The sequence below is a fragment of the Ammospiza caudacuta genome, chromosome 3 (assembly GCF_027887145.1).
Source record: "Ammospiza caudacuta isolate bAmmCau1 chromosome 3, bAmmCau1.pri, whole genome shotgun sequence".
NCBI classification, from domain to species: domain Eukaryota; kingdom Metazoa; phylum Chordata; class Aves; order Passeriformes; family Passerellidae; genus Ammospiza; species Ammospiza caudacuta.
The window spans coordinates 48,011,689-48,031,252 of record NC_080595.1 but is presented as its reverse complement, the minus strand read 5'-3'; the positions used below and the strand labels follow the sequence as shown (position 1 = coordinate 48,031,252).

General features: G+C 35.7%; 1 protein-coding gene across 1 annotated transcript in view; it reads left to right on the top strand.

Moving 5' to 3' along the window:
• Positions 1-19,564, top strand: part of LYST (lysosomal trafficking regulator) — a 63,762-nt gene that overhangs the window by 22,700 nt on the left and 21,498 nt on the right. Inside the window, exons 16-31 of the mRNA XM_058801101.1 lie at positions 652-897; positions 2,475-2,648; positions 2,905-3,054; positions 3,673-3,810; positions 5,527-5,725; positions 6,909-7,040; positions 9,127-9,766; positions 10,209-10,386; positions 11,262-11,431; positions 12,797-13,027; positions 13,927-14,093; positions 14,575-14,727; positions 15,922-16,113; positions 16,609-16,787; positions 17,767-17,973; positions 19,238-19,414. Coding sequence (XP_058657084.1) covers positions 652-897; positions 2,475-2,648; positions 2,905-3,054; positions 3,673-3,810; positions 5,527-5,725; positions 6,909-7,040; positions 9,127-9,766; positions 10,209-10,386; positions 11,262-11,431; positions 12,797-13,027; positions 13,927-14,093; positions 14,575-14,727; positions 15,922-16,113; positions 16,609-16,787; positions 17,767-17,973; positions 19,238-19,414 — 3,333 coding nt within the window. The remainder of the gene's footprint in view (positions 1-651; positions 898-2,474; positions 2,649-2,904; positions 3,055-3,672; positions 3,811-5,526; positions 5,726-6,908; positions 7,041-9,126; positions 9,767-10,208; positions 10,387-11,261; positions 11,432-12,796; positions 13,028-13,926; positions 14,094-14,574; positions 14,728-15,921; positions 16,114-16,608; positions 16,788-17,766; positions 17,974-19,237; positions 19,415-19,564) is intronic.

Here is a 19,564-nt window from a genome sequence, read left to right as displayed (position 1 = left end):
TTGCACTTTTGCATAGAGTGCAAGCTCCTTAAATGAAATTATTTCTCTATTTTAAATAACCTTCCAAAAAGATCATTTTACATTTCTGTGAAAAAAAGTTAGCTACTTTCCGTAGGAGCTTTGGGTTTGGTTTAGGTCTCTTCATTAATGAAACTTGTGTTGAGTTTCTCTTATGACAAAACTTATTAAAGAATAGAATTAAAACAAAAAGCTGGAAAATATTTAAAAAAAACACCAATATTATTTTGAACTTGCCATTTTAGAAAAGGAAAGTCTCTACTCTATATACCTCTATATGCTCATTTTATTTTAAATTTGTGAGTAACTTTGTTTTTTATGCAAAACAGTTATGTAATTCTTAAGGTGATGAGAGGGGGATCCTTGGTGAAATTTCTTAGTGTTTTCTTCATTTTCTGTGCTTTAGCTATTGCATGAGTTTGCTAAAATTTGGGAATCCTGCTGCTTTTTAGTGTACATGCATCCACATGCAACCTCAGTGCATGTTAATGGTAAAGTAGAAATGAACAGCCAAAGTTGTTACTACTTGCTGCTAGGTGACTTTTGTGTTTGGCTTTTTGTGTCCTTGGTGGTGGGTGAGGGGGAGATTTGTGTTAAATTTCTGGAAAAAAATTTAAATTCCTTTCTTTTCAGGAGAGTCTTGCTGTTGTTTATACCACAAGCTGCCCTGGTCAGTACACCATATATGAGCCTGTCATTAGACTGAAAGGTCAAGTGAAAACTGTACCTTCTCAGAGACCTTTCAGTCTGAAAGAAGTTCAGAGCAATGCATTGGACTCTCATCACCTAAAAGCACTTCAGCCAGTTGAATATAAAACTCTTCAGAGCATACTACATGAAATTGGAGGCACTGGTGCATTTGTTTTCCTCTTTGCTAGGGTAAGGGGACTGGAGGAGTAGGGTGTTGTGTATGTGTTCTCCCATATAAAATTTTCCTTGTATCTTGAGTAGAAAATCACATTATTCTAGCTGCCTTGCTCTATTCTGCATGTGATGTTTTTCTGTTGAAGAAAAATCGTGGAAAATACCTGCAGCATAAGACTGTATCATGCAGGTTGTCTTAAACTGGAAATATAATTATAACTCTGTTGTATTATGGCTTTTATAATATTGCCAGTATGTAAGATGGAGTTACATTCTGATTTAGAAATGGGCCTTTTAAATATCAAAAGAGATTATCTTTAGGGATGCTTTAGAACTGATTATAGTTTTTCTCTCATTTTGAGAAATTCATTGCATATCTCTAACCATAGGATATTCACAATGCAAGCATGAATAAATATGAAACTACATGGTGTGCAAAGCTTTATTTTTTTTTTTTAGTGAATAGTGAGAGCTTTTTGGGGATAACTGTTCACCTGTCTTCAAAGGCTTATCCTAAGAAAAATGGCTATTTGAAAAATAGTAAGGCCTTAACTTAGTTACTGCTTAACTGTGACCTGTACATGGAGAGGGCAATATTTGTGCTAGCAGTCTCTGAAGTACTACAGTTAATTGAAAATACTACTGTAGGCCTAAGACTTGGCTGATTTATATACCTCTCGTATTGCTCTGAGAGATATGGTGAGAGTAGTAACAAATGCACATTAGATAATGGTTATAAGGACACTGGCTGTTGTAATGTCAGCACTGAGAGTGAGCTCTGAGGTGAAAATCCTAATCCATGTTATTTGATTATGTAAATTTATGCTGAGTATCTGCTATAGATCCTGCTGGAGACTGTTTGCATCAGTAAGGCAAGCAAACAATAGATCAGCTGTGAGACAATACAGGTCCTGTAATCCAGGTGTATAAATGTGTAAGTGCAGCAGAATTAACAGGTACGTGTCAAGAGAACCTATAGGACCTGAAATCCCATTAATGTGAGATTTCATTCTTGTATTTTTTTGGAAAAAATACTAGTTGCTCTTGAACCTCAAGAATTGTAGAAGGCAAAGAGGGGAAAGGATTCATGGTCTTCATCTATAAATTTGCTGGTCTCTTTATGGATAAAATAAAACTTCAATGTTAGAAATTTACAGCTAGACTTAGTCCAGAACTTCAGGAACCTTTTTTCATAGCTTAAACACTTAAAAAAAACCCCATTTTTTTCAGGGCAAACAGTTGATTCTTATTAGTGGCTCATGTATTTCACAACCTTGTGACTTTGTAGTATGGCAAGTACCTTCTACTTAAAATTTAATTTAGAACAGATTTTTTTCTTTGAAAGGGATTCTTGTAATGGGACTTATATTTCCTTGGCAGATCATAATTTAGCACAGTAGAAATTATCACTTCAAGTACAATATCTCAATGTACACAGAAAAAATGAAGGTTATGTACATAATCTCAAATGCTTTAGAAGAGATTTAATCCCTAAGTAGTTGCTTATGGTTTAAGTTACTTAGGAGTGCAACAAAGCTTTTTTATAGATGTTTCCGACTTAAACTGTCTTATTAAATTTGCCTTTTCCTCAGGTAGTAGAGATTAGCAGCTGTGAAGACACTCAAGCTTTAGCACTACAACTTATACTGTCTTTAACAAAATACAATCAACAGAGAATACAGGAGATGGACAACTGTAATGGTTATTCTATGATTCGTCGGGTGTTGATCAAACCAAAATGCATTGTTGGATTTTGCATGCTGAAGGTAAAGTCGTCTTCTAAACCTGATATTTTGTTCAATATTAGGCCAAATCTAGAAACCTCTGAGGTTTTAATTATACATTTGACGCTGCTTTTACAAAGGCAGAACAGTGATTTGAAGCAAGATTAGTGTTGACCGGGTAGATGTGTTTTCCCTATCAAGAGTATGCTGTCTCTTTCAATATTTTAATTTTTATAAATGGGATTGAACAATTGTAATGCTTTGTTTTGATACTCAAAAAAATTCCCCCCTCTTTAAGACTCTCCTTGAAGGATGCTGCAGTGATGAGATTCTCTATGTAAATGAAAATGGACAATTCCAGCTTGACTCAGATTCTACTGCAGTTATTCAAGATGTCCAGTTGCTAGAAAAGCTGCTGCTTGACTGGAAGATATGGTCTAAAGCAAAGGTAAGTACTTTAATTTTGGAAATACTTCAGATCTAAAAGTCAGTATTTTAAAAAGAAAAAAGTATTGTCATGTCTGAAATTAATCTCTCCAGTTACATGTTAGTAAATGAAGAGTAGTTGTAGTTAGTTAATTACTATGATTTTCTAAAATTATTGTTCCTTGTTTTCTTTGAATAGCTGTTAGTAATATCAGTCTCCTATGATTAATGATGGAGGTAGCCTTAGTGTGTTAAATTCTGTGAATGTGCTGTATGTATATGATTTGTTATTTGAATTGATAAATTTTTTGTGGAAAAACTAAGGAGGACCTGTTTTCTCTTGGAGTTAAACTGTTGGAAATAACTGTTTAGGGTTAATATAGCTAAGAAAGTACAAAACTAATTTTAGACAAGTAATTTTTTTTTGTAGCTTCATCATTGAAACATGCTGAATTTTGTACAAGCATGACTTTACTGATTAGTTTCTAACTTGTTCTGACCTGACCATTTGCACTCATTTAGTCATCATCTTAGGTGTAAGACTAACTTGACTTTGTGCTTGTTTTTTGTTTTTTTCTCCCTCAGTATATAGACTCACAAATATATTTTTGAAGCTGTGTTCCTGTGTTTTGTTTTTCAGCAAGGTGTTTGGGAAACCCTATTAGCAGCTCTAGAAATCCTTATCAGAGCTAACCATCACCAGCAGATGTTTAACATTAAACAGCTATTGAAAGCTCAAGTGGTCCATCACTTCCTGTTAACTTGTCAGGTCCTGCAGGTACTTCCACTCTGAAATCCTACTTTGTGCTTGGCAAATAGTCGTTTTTATTTGGGGAGGGTGGGGTAGAGGGATTAAATTCTGTAGCAAAAGTTGAGTAGACTGTCCTCTGTGCTTCCAGACTACTTCCATCTTGTACAGGTATTGTTGCTGTAAACTGGTTCAGTTCCCCACTGGGTGCTCCATTTGCTGCTGGGCAGGAGGAACAAGAGCTTGAACCATGTGGTGTGATTTGGGTATCTAGGCTCTAGGTTGCTTGTACAGGCATACACCAGGAGCTGAAATGAACTGTCCCTTTTATACAGAAGTACCTGAGATGTCTCTTGCTGGTTCCTGTCTTTGTTACTGAAAGCCAGATACTGTGCAGGTAGTGAAGCTGTCTGTGCTGTATCTCAGCACACCTAATGGGGCAGCCTGACTGCTGTGCTCAGTCTGAGCACTCATCTCAAAATTTTGGTACAGTAGTAGCTTCCTCCCTGGCATGGAAATAGCTATGCCAGAAAGGACTTTAGAGAAATGCTTCAGTCCTTTGATAGACACTTGTTAAGAACATGACTTTGAAATGGTTTCCTGCTTATAGTACATGTATTCGTTTGTGAAAATAAGTATTGTAATCGCCTTTTCCTGTACTCTTATTTTCTACCTTACATTCTTTTTTACTCTGAGTTTCTCACTTCAGCGCATAAAATTTTTTTATTGGGTTTTTTCTTCTTTTAATGATTTTTTTTACAGAAATATTTTCTTCATTTTAGTATCTGTAAATTTTTAGTTTCTTCATTTTTATGTGGTGTTCCCTACTTTTGGAACTTGCTAGTTAACTTCTCAAATTGTATATTAGTGCAAATGCCTAGATACAGAATGTTTAGTAATATTTCTCCTGTAATTTTGCATATTAGGGAAAAAGTTTTTTCTTGATTAAAAAACCACTCACATTGGTCAATGATTTGGCAATTTTGTGGGGACTGATGGAATGAAGGTGAAACTATATAAGCCATTTTCTTTGGAAAAACTTACTTAAATTAGCTTAATTTAATCTTTTCTCATAGCAGTCTCAGTTAAGGTGCTTGTGTATCAAAAAAGGAGGTAAATTTAGTGAAGTTGGAAAGAAAGAAGATAATCACCATGCTCACCTTTTGGCAGAGTTTCCCACAAGTTTCTTGAAGTTTTGTTCTAAAATCCATGTTCTTTTAATAATTTTTTTCAGGTAGCTGTTCTTGAACTATATAAAATGCTTGATTAAGCTGAAATTATAAATATAATAATAAATTAATCTCAAATGTGTAGGTTCATAAAAATGACTACTGAAGTGGAAATACAGATGACTCAGTGTGGTCCTGCTCAGAAATGTATTAATAAATTTGAATTACTGCTATTGGCAACTATTAATTTCTCTGCAAATATGTAATCCAATGAGAATAAACAATACTTTCAATGGTGATTCATGTTCTAAAGTTCCAGCATTTCATGGCAGGGCAGTATAGTATGCTCATTTTCCTAAAAATCAACTTGCATAACATATGTAATATTTGGTTCATGATGCACTGAGATAACATCCAGGATGTACAGTAGCTTCTCTCATAATTAAAAAATACAACTTTATTAGCTGAGCTTCTTTTCTTGTCTGTTCTAATACAGCATGACAATTTAAAAAAAAAAAGACAGTTTGTCAAATTAAAATTGCAAGTAGTTTACAGTTGTACTACTCTTTCATTCTAGGAGCATAAAGAGGGACACCTTGCATCCCTGCCTCGAGAGGTTTGCAGGTCATTTGTGAAAATAATTGAAGAAGTACTTGGTTCTCCCCCAGACCTGGAATTGCTGACACTGGTCTTCAATTTCCTCTTAGCAGTTCACCCTCCCACTAATACATATGTTTGTCACAATCCTACCAACTTCTACTTTTCCCTGCACATAGGTAAATATGCTACAGTTAGATAAACAATAAGATAAAAATCTGGGAATAAACTAATATTTAAAAAAAAACTTCCCTGTATTTTAATGACTATGTATTAAAAATTATTGAACTGTTGGAACTTAATACTGTAACTACTTTTACTTTTCTGAAACAGGTTACAGTTAGACTTTACTTGGAGAGCTTTCTTCTGTCTGTAGCCATAGATAATTTCTCTGGTGGTTATGCCTTTAACTTTCTTAAAGTTTGATGCTGCTAAATGATATGCTTAAGTTTAGCTGCCTGTGTGGACATTTGTCTGGGGGCAAATTTAGAAAAAAACATCCAGCTTACTTGTAAATGGAACTTCTTCCAAAATCTGTATTTGGTCCTTTCTCCACTTGTACTTTCTTGCTTCCTGTAACTACATTCCAAGAAAAATAAAGGACACATGGAGCATTTTTTGCAACTGATGATTTGCGCTGCAAGGCATCATTGCCAAGCCCCATCAGTTCATTGCAGACAAACTCCTGGCAGTGCCTGTGGGGCTTGAGGGGAGCAGACCTGGAACAACAGCTGCTCTAATATATCTATACTGGATGGTCATGTTGGCCAAATGATGGATGTGAGCTTTAAAAAATATTTCTTTGTCTTCTTAAAAATGTGAAACAATGTATAGTTCGTGCTTTAATATTAGCATTGTACAACCTAAACTATAACTTAGGTAAACATGGAAAGCATCATCCAAGTCTGAAATATTTTCTCCTTTTGCAAATACCTGTGTACCTCAAGTTTTAGTGATCAGTTTCAAAGGCAGCACACTTGTATCTGTCCTCTAATACTAACTATTGTAAAATTCTGAGTAAGGGGAGAATGCCTATTTTGATACCTGAAGTCTTTTTAGGCTGTTTGAGAACAGCCACCTGTTTTTGACATGACAAAAAGTCAGTTGTCATTACTTGTATAACTGTCTTTAAATGTAGTTGTTATAGTATATTGTAGTATTTTTATTGTTCTAAAGTAAATTTTGAAGTAATACCACTAAACCAAAAAGTGTTTTTTCTGTTTTTCAGACTTGAGAACTTCTCATTAGCCTCCAGTGATCAGCTCCAAAAGTAACCACCACTCACTGCTGTGAGTGTAATTTATCAGCAATGCAAACATTAAAAGCTTTTATGTAACTTTTCCCCTTATCTTTTCTTTCTAGATGGCAAAATTTTCCAGGAGAAAGTTGAATCACTTAGGTACCTGAGAAATTCCAGCAGTGGTGGGAAGTCAGTAGACAATTCTGCATTTGTGATTACATCTCCAACTGGATTTACAGCTTTACCACTGGAAGGTAAAACAGTTCTGGAAAAACAAGAATGTTAAGACACAATCCTTTGGTAAATGACTAGAGTGCCCAAAAGTGTTACTTTCCCACAGATATTTCTTAAAAAGCTCCTCCTGTCCCTTGGAGCTTGATGCCTGAACAGCAGAGTAAGAAGGATGGAACAGAACATGCTACCTAAATTGCTCTTCATTCTTAAGTTGAAACAAATTGCCAGGCTGATGGCTCAGGCAGTGAAATGCACCAGATAAGCAGAAGCATTTCATTTGTTAAACAGACCTAGAGATGTATGAGAGTGCCCTGACCAGGCAACAGCTGAAGTAGTCAGCCTTAAGCAGGTATCTTATCTGGGCAGAGAGCACTAAGCTAATACTTTTTTTTCTTTGTGCATAATCCCCAACATCCACCCATATATTTCAGATCATGTGTGACTGGCTGTATTCTGGGTATCACAATGTAATACCTTTTACAATTGATATATTTTTGCTGTTTTGTGTAGGAAAAGGAAATTGAGTCTTTAAGCACTAGTTCAGTTGAAACAACTTTATTCAAATTTTTTAGCTTTTCGGTAAAGTGGTATGAAGAACATATCACAGGACTAAACTGTGTATGGAATCAGTCCTTTTCCCCATGTGGAAAACATATGAAAACTCATTCTTCTAAATAAGTACTTTTAGTACTTTTTTTATGTCAGTATTACCAAATTATTGGTTTTGAACAGAGACTGTTCATGTGTACCAGAGGAATACTCAACATAATTTTTTGTGAAAATGTTTGGGTGATTGTGATTCTTAATTTGAATTTCCAAATTTATATAAATAAATGTTTAATTTATATACTCTTATATTTAATCAGGGATTATAATAGTGATAGGACAAAGAGTAATGGGTACAAATTAAGAGGAGAAGTTTAGGTTAGATTGTAGGAAGAAATTTTTCACTGTGAAGGTGGCAAGACAGTGGAACAAGTTGCCTGGGGAGACTGTGGATGCCCCAACCCTGGCAGTGCTCAAGGCCAGGTTGGATGAAGCTCTGAGCAACCTGGTCTAGTCGCAGGAGGTGCTGGGACTAGAAGATTTTAAAAATGCATTCCAACACCTTAACACTGTATGATTCTGTAAAATAGCAGAATTGTATGTGTGTTAGGTAACTGCTACCTGCATGTGGATTTGCAGTTTTTTGTTGTACTACCTGCTGATGTGTGTGAAAGCTTGACTGTAAGATTGCTACAGTTGTGTAGATCTCCCTTGCTGCTGAAGACCAGCTTGGTCTGGCTCTGTGGGTACATGTATGTGTGTATGTATATTCATGTATTTCTTTCATATATTTCATAGATTTATCATAAAAAATACATTACTAATGCATTGTCATTGCCTTAATAGTAACTGATGCAGTTTTCAAAATATTTGTGAATGAAAAAATCTCATTTTCCTAGTCTAACAGGTAACTGCTTCTACCAGTCTTGTATACAGACATCTTTCTCTCTCAAAGCTATATTTTGTTAAAGACTTGTAATATGCTCTGAAAGTTTGACTGTTTTATGTCAAAATGTGCAGTTAAAAGCAAGCACTGTTAATTAAAACATGTAGTTATTTGTTCTAAATTTGAAGTATGTGTAAAACCTTGGTGCAAAAGAGTTGCTGAGTAGAAATGTGATGTCCACTGAAACACTGCAGATTTGACCTCTTACACAAAGCTCCAGATAGAACAAGCTGCTTTATTTGACCATTCTTTGAGCAAAAATTCTGGTGTAGACACCTCCAGATGTGCCCTCCACCCTCTGTGATTCTGTAGTAGTTCCTGCTGAGGGTTAGGTGAAAGGATTGTAACTTAAATCTAAAAACTCCTGTATATTGGCAAAAATTACTTTGCATTTTATTTCTTTCACATTTGTGACTTGCTAAATATATGGCTGCTTAATAGTTTAATATCTCTACTTTGATTACCCAAATCTGAGTTATGTTAGGCATTGAATCAGTTTTGCACATAAAATTAACTTGGGTCACAACAATTTTAAATAGGTGAAGAGTGTATCATTATTAGAAAAGCTGGGTTTTAGTGTGAAAGGAATGCTTAAGATGTCCTTATTTCTCTAGGGAGCACTTCCAAGGCTAGTGTACAGCAGAAGATAAGCTCTCAGGCACCTAGAAGGCTTTCTAAAAGCTTACCAGCATCACCTACTTCCTCACCCCAAGTTCATCGAAAAAGACTGAAGGAAAGAATGGGAGGCAGTGTTGATGACCTGCAGATCCTTGGTGAGCGTGACTACGTTGATCTTCAGGGTAGAATTGGTTTTGTAGAAAGTTCTGAAACCATGAAGAGAGTACAGGAAGAATTCTTCCTTAGCAGCTGTGAGTCTGCAAAAACAGTTTGTGACTCAGAGCTAACATCTGCCGAAACATTTGAAGATATTGCAAAAGAAGCAGAGTTATCTGAAAGTGCATTGGAGAGTAAAGAAGCTGATACAGACCTGAAATGTAGTGAAGCTGCTGCTGGTGGTGCAGCTGAGGCATCGCTGCGGCGTCCAGACCATCTGAAAGGCCTGCCTTCATTTCAGAAGGGACAGGGTCACTTTGCAGGGCTGGGGTTGGCATTCTCTGTTCTTGGAGCATCATCAGCCATTGCTCGCTGGCCAAGCTTTGCTGACAAGAATGTTCTTCCTGAAGACTGGGACAGTCTCGCTTTTTCTTCACCTAATGAGAATACCCCAAAGCCATCTGAAAGCCCTGATGACAGGTAAGCACAGAAAATAATAAGTTAACATGAGCTTTAATTTCACAGTTCTTGCTCGATTAGTATTCCATAACAATTCAAAGTCTGAAAACTAATAGAATGTTTTCAGTGACTGTCATACACAAATTTATTAAGCTTTTGGTGTATAGGATGTTCTGTTGTTTCAGTTTTTGTTGTATTTACATAACAAATTTTTAAAATCAGGATTTTTGCTATGTACAGTAAAAGTGGGAACTGCTCACAAAAGAAAGTAGTTCTGGTCAGATTATCCTTTTTACTATCTGCCATGTAAAAATAAGTGTTAATGAAGATTGGTGGCTAGGAGTATTGGAGAAATGATGTCTTCCAAATTTCTAACCTGAACCCTCTTTCTGTCCCTCAAGAATTTTAATTTTGCATTTTTTAACCTTTCCTGCTGTGGTGAAACATATTCCTCTGTTTTCAGCTGTGCAGAAGACTATCTTGTGCTTATCTGTTGTGGGTTATACGATCTCTTGCGTGGAGTTCTCCTAATCCTACCTGATGTCATGCTAGAAGATGTGATGGACAAACTTATCCAACCTGATTATCTTATAGTTCTGGTGAACCACCCATCTCCTCTCATACAACAAGGAGTCATTAAAGTAAGCCTATATCAAATGTTTTCTCCTAAAAAGATATCAACCAGTATGGTTAACATGTTGGAAATGTGGTAGGGTTTTAATATTTTTGTTGACCTTTCTTCAGTTTTCTACATTTGAGTTTTAAGATAAGTTTTCACCCTACGGATTAAAAAAAAAATAAAATCAAAACCAAGCAAATTACAAAGCAACAAAAACACAGACTCTTTGAATAGATAAATATAGTCCCTAATGTAAGCCAAAGGCCTTAAGAGCTTATTGATAGCATTACCATTGTAAATGGAAGCAACAATGCAGAAAGTCAGTGACACAAAACATGATGCCATGTGTAAAAGTGCTTGCACCTTGGTTTGACTTGTACAAGAGTTGACTTTGAGTTATTCTGAGGAGTCATCCACACATTTGTGGACTGAAGAGGGACTTGAGGCTTCAAAATGTTTTCACAGATTTTTGTAGTATTAAGGACAGTGTTTCTGTATGATTATATTATGTAGATAAAAAACTTTGAGTAGATTTCTATTTTAATTTGAGAAAGAAAAAGACAGTATGGCTTTATTGAGAATGAATGTCATGCATGCATTTGCACGCACACTGAACTGTAAGATTGAACAAATACAAAAAGTTTGAGTATTTATGTATGCATTTGCTAACTGTTGTTTGATTTCATCTGCCCCAAACTTAATGAAAAATGTGAGTGTGTTCAGATTAAAAATATATCATCAAATATATAATTGATGGTATAATTGATGTTTGCAATCTTGAATTTAAAAAATTTAAATGACAGACTATAATTTAAATGACAGACAGAAATAATTTCACTTTCAGGGCAGTTATATTAAATGTTTCATTCTTACACTATAATTATGCATTTTTTTTAGTTGTTGGATGCATATTTCAACAGAGCAAGGAGGGAGCAGAAGGAAAAGTTCTTAAAGAACCGTGGCTTTTCTTTGCTAGCCAACCAGCTGTATCTTCATCAGGGGACTCAGGAAGTTGTAGAATGCTTTTTGGAAATGCTTTTTGGCCGCTCTGTTGGCTTGGATGAAGAGTAAGTAATGCTGTGCTTTTAAGTGCTGTAACAATATGTGAGTTCCAAGCAGTGCACTTTGCTGGTCAACAACCATAAAAAAAACTATTCAAGGCTATTTTGGTAGGTTTTGCTTGTTTAACCTTGAAATGTATTAAAATCCTTAGGGCTATTGTGTGGCCCTTAAGCTGTTTGTAAGCAACTTCATCTGAGGGAGGCTCTCAGCAGAGATCTTGTAAACACTCAGACTCTCTGAGTGCCTCAGAGACCTTGAACTCAAATGTTGTGTAATAAGTTTAATTCTCTCTGTCACTAGACTTCTCTTGGATTTTGGTAGGTAATTCAGGAAAAATCTTGATGCCACAGCTACTTCCTTATCTTGGCTCCAAATTTAAATGATTGTCTCTTTTAGGGAAAAATCCCAGAGATAGACCATTTTCATGAACTGAACAGCCATCTTATATTGATAGAAAAGGAGATTACCTTTAAGCAGACAGCTATCTAAGTAAATGATATTTTTTAGAATTAACCTGACTACTTAATGCTTGTACAGAAATCACCTGAGTAAATATAGTCATTGGAAAAATCTTGCAAAAAGTTCCTTATGAATTACTGCCTCTGCAGGATTTGTAGCCAAATTTCTTTTGCCTCTTGACCTGATCTTCACCACTCAAAAGCTATTTTTGTTTAACTGCAATATCTAGTCATGGCTGCTTAATTTGTCCCAAGGCAGAGAACTGTTACTTCTTCAGGATTTATTATGGGGCTGGAAAGATAATTCCAATGTCTAATGTCTCAGGTTTTTAGGATTGTATATATAGTCATATTATAGGGCTGATAACCTCATGAGAGTAATGTAGTTTCTTAGTGCATAAATAAAAGAAGGTCTGAAGCACTGCTTTGAATTCTGCAATCACTATAAGCCAGGTGCCAAACTTAATTAAACCAATGGATAATGGGATATCAAACCTGCTGCCTGTCAGTTTGTTATTGTTACAGTGATGACAAGCTGTATCTGTTCTCTTCATAGTGTCTGCAGTAGTTATAATAGCGACATTGGAAGGGTAATGCACCATTTTTCTACACTGATTAAAAACTCCTCCATTTTCATGAAGTCTGTATTGTAGGCAGTTGGTAGTTAGCTAAAGCATCAGATTTACTTTTTAGGCACGTCATTTCTTTGCGGCTGAAATGAAAAGTTTATTTTTCTCTTATTGGATTTTTTAGTAGATAGCTATTGTTGCTACAATGAAACGTAGGAAATTGCCATGGACATCTTTGCCAAAATACAAGCATGTGATACATAAATGGTATTCCAGTTGTCTGTACTGTTTTTGTTATCAGAGTGTTCTTTAGGATGCCATTTACTCATATTTCTGCTAACAGATTTGATCTGGAAGATGTCAAGAATGTTGGACTCTTTCGAAAATGGTGTGTCATTCCTGTTCTGGGTCTAATAGAGAATTCCCTCTATGATAACGTTCTGCTGCATAACTGCTTCTGTCTCCTCCTGCAAATCATAAATTCCTGCTCAAAAGTTGCAGACCTGCTGCTTGATAATGGTTTGCTTTATGTGTTGTGTAATACACTGGCTGCTCTCAACGGACTGGAAACAAAGTGAGTATTGTTTCTGTTGCTATCAAATGTTCTAGGCACAGCCTTAAGGCTAGGAAGAAATTACTGTATTCATTTTTTCTACTTTTTGAAATTGTTAGAGAGCATGTACAAAATACTGGGTTTGAGGTTTTCAACTTTATACCTGTAAGTTAATGTTTAGTCAATTCAAATAGTGGAATATAAAATGTTCTTTCCATACCTTAAACATTCAAGTGAAATGACATTTTAAAATGTGAGATTGTCACACTGTCTGCACTTTCAATGCTTTTCTTAATAAACCTGAATAGTAAGATAAAGGCCCAGGAAATGGTACATTCTACTGTCTCTATGGCCAATATCAAAACTGAAGAAAAGTCTCTCCTGTACTGCCTATGATTTAATATTTGAGATTTTTCAATGACTTTATTAGAGATAAAGATTATGTACTTTAAAAAATATTATACAGGGAACAAAGGAGAGACAGGGTTTTGTTATTTTATTTCATTAGTTGGTATCCTGAAGAAATGGAATGGTTTCCTTTTTACCTCAATATAGTTTTTGTTCAGCATGATTACAAAATGAGATTGTCCTGATACTTTTTTGAGAAATATAGGCTTTCAGACTTGTTCTTTAACTTAAAAATCTGATAGTAATACATCATTGCTTTTCCAATAATACTGTGCTGCACTCAACATTAGAATGTCTCAAAAATTTGCAGGCATCCAATCTGCCAAAGTTAACACTAAAGAAATGTCTTGAGTTATAGTGTTCTAGTCTTCAACAGTGACACTTTTATATGAAGTACAACAAAATATTAGGTACAGTTGGCAGAAGTAGCAAGGGGAATAATAATGTGTCTTGTTAAGAGTTACAATCTACTAGAATTGTCATGTTTCTGGTAACTACAACTTTGTTTGCAGCATTCCCTTGAATGACTACAAGTTACTTGCATGCGATATACAACAGCTGCTGGTAGCAGTTGCAATTCATGCCTGCAGCTCCTCAGGTTCTCAATATTTTCGTGTTATTGAAGACCTCATTGTGCTGCTGGGTCATCTCCAAAATAGTAAAAATGCAAGGATGCAAAGTAAGTTGTCTGCTAATTTTTGGGGTCATGGGACTGGAAAAGTAAATCCCTTCCCCAGTTTTCTGTTTAATATTCCTGCTGAGGGAGAAGGGGGAGTTTTCTGGTGATGAATCTTTCTCTTCTAAGTGGTTCTCAAATTAGTTGTTTCCCTTAGGAGCCTGCCTTGTGGTCAAGAATTGTGTACTGCTAATCTGAAAAAATAGTGACTGCAAAAGTTCCTTAAGGATATTTAAATGAAAACATGCTGTACAGTTTCATTTAGCTTGTTTTAGAGTGATCAAATTCAATGGCTTTTCTATGACAACTAATTTCTGTAGTGTCTGTATCTGTGGCATAGCAAAGTGACTTTGTGTGACTCCTGTGGTTTTGTGTGACTCTAGAGTTTTGTAGCTCTTGACACATGTTGTGGTTTGACTTATTACAAATATCTGGTAAAAATTCCTGAAGATGTCATGTACACTTTGTATGCCTCTCTCCCTAGATATGGCAGTTGTTCTGCAGCTAAGAGTTCTTCAAGCAGCCATTGAGTTGATAAGGACCACAGCAAGCCAGGATGCTCAAGAGCAGGCCAGTTCAGCGCCGGCGTCCTCGGCACCACATCGCACAATGTTTCAGAAGCGCAAAGGCATCGCGGGTGAGTAGCGAGGTGTGGCATTCTTGTGCTTGCTCCTTCCTGTATGTGTTGCTTGGTGATTCCATGGTATTACCACCTTTGGGGATTCTCTTAAATTCACAAGTTGCTTAGTAAAGATGTTTTTAAAGTAATTTGTAATGATTGTAATAGCCAACCTTGCAGTAAGTTAATGCCAAAATCAAGGCAATGCTTGTAACTAACACAGCCATAATGTGGGGGTTGCTTTGTTGCACAACTTTTCATTAGAGACCATCCTGTAATAAATACATGCCACTCCAAATGTATACTTAAAAGTGCCACTGTGGTGGTGTTTTTAAAACCTGAGTTCGAGCTTTAGCAGTAGTACTTTCCCTGTATTTGATAGCTAGTCAGTCCTTCTGTAAAGGTTTTGGAGTTGGATGTAAGTTGATTTTGTATGTCTCTTACAAATAAAGCTGCATTAAAGACTTCACAAAAGATACAGTTTAATAATCTGGCAAACACATACTATTTCCTGTTTACTATGGGAATGTTTCTCTTCGTGGTCAGCTTTTGATGCCCTCTCTCCATCAACCCAGTGAAACATTTTATATATATTTTCATTACAGTGAAAATGTTTTTATAATAGTGAACTTGGTAAAGCACTAAAGGTAAATAAAAATAGTTGTTTCCAAAAGAGGGAAGTACGGTCAAGGCCTCCCAGTTCATTTCAAGAAAATTCTGAAGAATATTCTTGTGAGTTAGATATCGTGTTTCTATTAGTGCCAATAGCTATGGTACAAAATGTGTTTGCTGATATGTCTGGCTCGTCATTTCTGCTGATGAACCCACTCTGCAATATGCAAGATTTTGTTCTATCACTAATTTTTAATCCTTTATTCTATTTATACAATAAAAACAGGAATAAAAGTAGTGGGTTTGAATGTTTAGTTCCATGTTTAAAAGTATGGAAGTCAATACAATAAATCTGATCCTGAAATTAACTCATTTCATGGTATTACTTATTATTTGAAATTTATATATTTATTCTAAAAAAGCCTTAACAATTAAAAATAAGAGACAAACACCCAATGAGACTTATGTTCCCTTTGATACTGATACATTTCAAATGTTTGTTTCATTAAATTATGTGAAATCTTTTGATTAAAGTAGTTACTGAGTGATGGACTTTTCATGCATTTTAGTAGAATTCTATTCATGCTTTTCTCATTAAAGGTTCCAGGAAGTTTTCACTTGCTCAGTCTGATGCTCTCCTGGTGAAAATGCGCTCGCTAGCAAGTGAGGAATTCAACATGATGATGCAGCGGAGAATGAGCCAAGAAAATCCTGTCCAAGCCACTGAGTCTGAGTTTGCACAAAGGTTACAGAGGCTGACTGTTTTGGCTGTTAACAGGCTCATTTATTTAGGTAGGATTTCTTTTTGTCTGTTTCTGTTTTGATGAAAAATTATTCTTGCTTTTGGAATGCTGAAGGGTTAGAGAGGAAAGTTGTTCTATTGACAGGAATTTAGTGGATTTATCCATAAAGCATTGTTCTCTGATTTGTCTCTCAGTATTATGTAACTGGCAATCTGGATGATGTTTTTATCTGAATGAACTGAACAAGCTGTTTTATTTCTACATTACTCCATTCATGTGTTAGCTGCCTGAATTATTACATGAAGATTTAACTGCCAAAGGGAGCATCTGCTCTCTTAAAATGCAATTTTTCCATGAAATGGTTACATTGGTTAGCAAGACTTGATGACTTTGAGAGCTAGTGCAAATTCTGCAAAAGCAAGAGAGAGTGCAAGTATGGTAAATATATCAGTAAAGGCAGTATTTGATATAATGCCAACTAAAGGTTTGTAGGATTGTCTTGCTTGAGATGGTACTGATCAATATGTACCTCTTAAATTTTAAGCCTCTACCGAAGAGTGCCTTGATGTACTGGGTATAACAGAAAATACAAGTCAAAGCAGAGCTTCGGCATCCCAGCTGGAAGTTCCCGAAGAGGAAAGCCAGCAAGAACTAACTAGCAGAATAAATCCTTTTCTTAAAGAAATGGTCAAAATGTTGGTGGAAGGAATCAAAGTATCCATTGTAAGTAATTAGATGCTGTCCACATTAAGCATATTTTATTCATAAGGTTCCTTTATTAGGAACTTTCGTTCATAGTGTATTCTGTTCATAAATGCTTTTCTTACTGCCTTTGTCCATCCAACTGTGGCATTAAATACTGTGGCTTCCCATTTACTCGCAGTTATAAAATAAAAAATGGATCTATTGTGATTTTTACCTTTACATTTGGCAAAATTATTCTTGAACAAGAACACAGAACTTAAATAGACTTTCTTGTACTATGAAAATTTGCTTGGTCTCTTGAACTTGAACATTTAGGTTTGCTGAAGCCTATAAAACCAGATCTTCTATGCATCCACAGGTAGTGGAGATTTTTTTTGAGCAATATGTTTATAGTATATTTTAGAATTGGGAAGGAGAGCTTTCTCTTTTTTCAGTTCTTAATAAAGTGGTGAAAATCTTCTAACATACAGGTGTTAGCTTGTCAGCATTTCCAAGGCAATCAGTTTTTGCTTGGGTAATACAAAGTGTGTTATTACTCTTCCTTAGGTCATCTTGGTGAAAGCAGTTCTACCTAATTTTCTTTCTAGCTCAGAAAAATTACATTTGATAGGTGTATTATCTTTCCATTGTGCCATTTTTGTTGTACTTTTCAAAGATGGCAAGCTTTCTCTTGTGAAAACACACCTTCTTCTAATACTTGTTTTCTAATCTTTTGAGGTAATCCATTCAGAAAACTGGTGATTAATGTAAAAGGGCTGTTGATTAAAATGAGTAATAAAGAAACCCTCTGGTTTTTAAATTCTCTACATCACAATTTTCACTTTCTGGATTGTTTTACTAGAATGCTTTTTAACCCATAATAATAATCACTATAGTAAACCAAAACACTTCTTTTGGTAGATAAAATTTTGTCTTGCATTTTGATCATAATAATCTGAAAAAATTGGTAGAAGAAAGTCCTAATCCTGTAATATTAAAAAGTTGTCTGCATTATTAGGGCACCAGCAGAATGAGCACTCCAAAACAGCAGTGGAACAGAATCCTCTCGTTATGTAAGGACACATTCCGTACACAGCTTGGGAGGCTTCTTGTGCATAGCTTGTCTCCTGTGAGTCCTCTGCAGGAGAGGAAGCAGGCTTTGGAGATGGCACACGAAGTAAACCAGCAAGAGATTTTGCGTGACTGTCTCAGCCCAACTTTGCAAGTAAGCTCAAGAGTTTGTGAGAGAAGTTTCTAAAACCTATATTCAATTTTTGTCTAGATTTTATGATTATTTAGAACTGTATGTGGCAAGTTGTTCACTGCTACTTGTGCAATGTTTAGGGACTGACAATTGTCATACAAAACACCTGGTGTACCTCTGCAATTGCTGTACTATACTGAGGATAGATAAAATTAAGTCTGGGTTTGTTGGTGCTGTTCTGCATCAAACATATCCCCTGTGCTGTGCAGAGACAAAAGGTGATAGTAGTTTTAACATGAAGGATTTTACTGAGGAAGTTAGGACTTAATGTGCCCTAAAAAAGCAAATTAAGGAAGGAATTATCCTTGCTTTGAAACTCTTAACTGCTGACTTCCTGAAGCTTGTAAGAATTGATTTCAACTAGATTTTAAGAAGCAGTCAATCCTCAACCAAAGCAGTACTCTCTCTTTTCTTACTTGGCCTTTATTAGATCTTCAAGTGGGATTATGTATTCCATGTTCTTAAGTTAAAAAGCTGAATAGGCTCTCCCTGCTTTTCTGAGTTTGTCAGAGTAAAGCTTCTAATGGTGCTATATTAGTGCAAGCTTGAAAGCAGTCATTTATTTGAGTCACAAGGAGAAATCAGGAAGGAATGTTGCAGTTGGAGATCTTCAGGAACAGCAAGAATGAAATAAAAGACATGCCTCAGTTTGAGTCACTGTATACTAAGGAGGGAAAGTATTTATTGGATTAGTTTATGGCACTCACATATTTCTGATCATGTATACATTATTCAAATGAATAAGTTTTATCAGGTAGAAAAGAGCTGATGCACTAGCAGTGGCTTCTGTGGGGAGCATCGTGTTGAGTGCATTTATGACTTATGTCTGCTTAACTTCATTATCTGTCATCTCTAATTTGATTAATCAAATGAGGTGTACTGTTCTTGGCATGCAAAATTAGAAGTCTCTGGCACGTATTTCCTGAAGTATAAGGCTGCAGGAGCTGAGCACTGGGGAAAGAAACAGTTTTCTTGCAAGCCATTTGAAAAGTCACAAGATGCTGGGGCAAATTTTACCATCTGAGGATAAAATTCAGCATGTTTTTCTAGTTTTATAAAAGTTTAACCATTAAAGTTGTCTTTTTCTTTAAATTAGTGAATAATTAGAAGAAATCTGCACAGTCTGACTAGAAAAGGGAATAAAAGTGGAGGGGAAAATATTGCTCAGTGTTGTGGAAATGAGCATGACAATACAATTTCCTCTTTCCTTCTTTTCATCTTCTAGCATGGGCCTAAATTAGTGCTCTATTTGTATGAATTAATGCACAATCACAGAGATGGAATGACCAAAGAACAACAAAGAGCAGCAGGAGACTTAATGAATACACTGAAAAGTTGTGGCTATAAATGCATTCCCCTGAGCCCACGACCAAAACCAGAGTTAATAAAAGCTTTGAAAGAGGTTTGTGAATAAAAACTTTGCTTTAAAAACTGGGTATATTTGAGACAGTTGTCTTATATAGGATCAGAGTTTAACTGCAGATTGTGGTGTTCTTTGGTGGATGGCTTATGCTTTTGGAATTCTATTTGGGTTCTCAATATTTCTGTCACA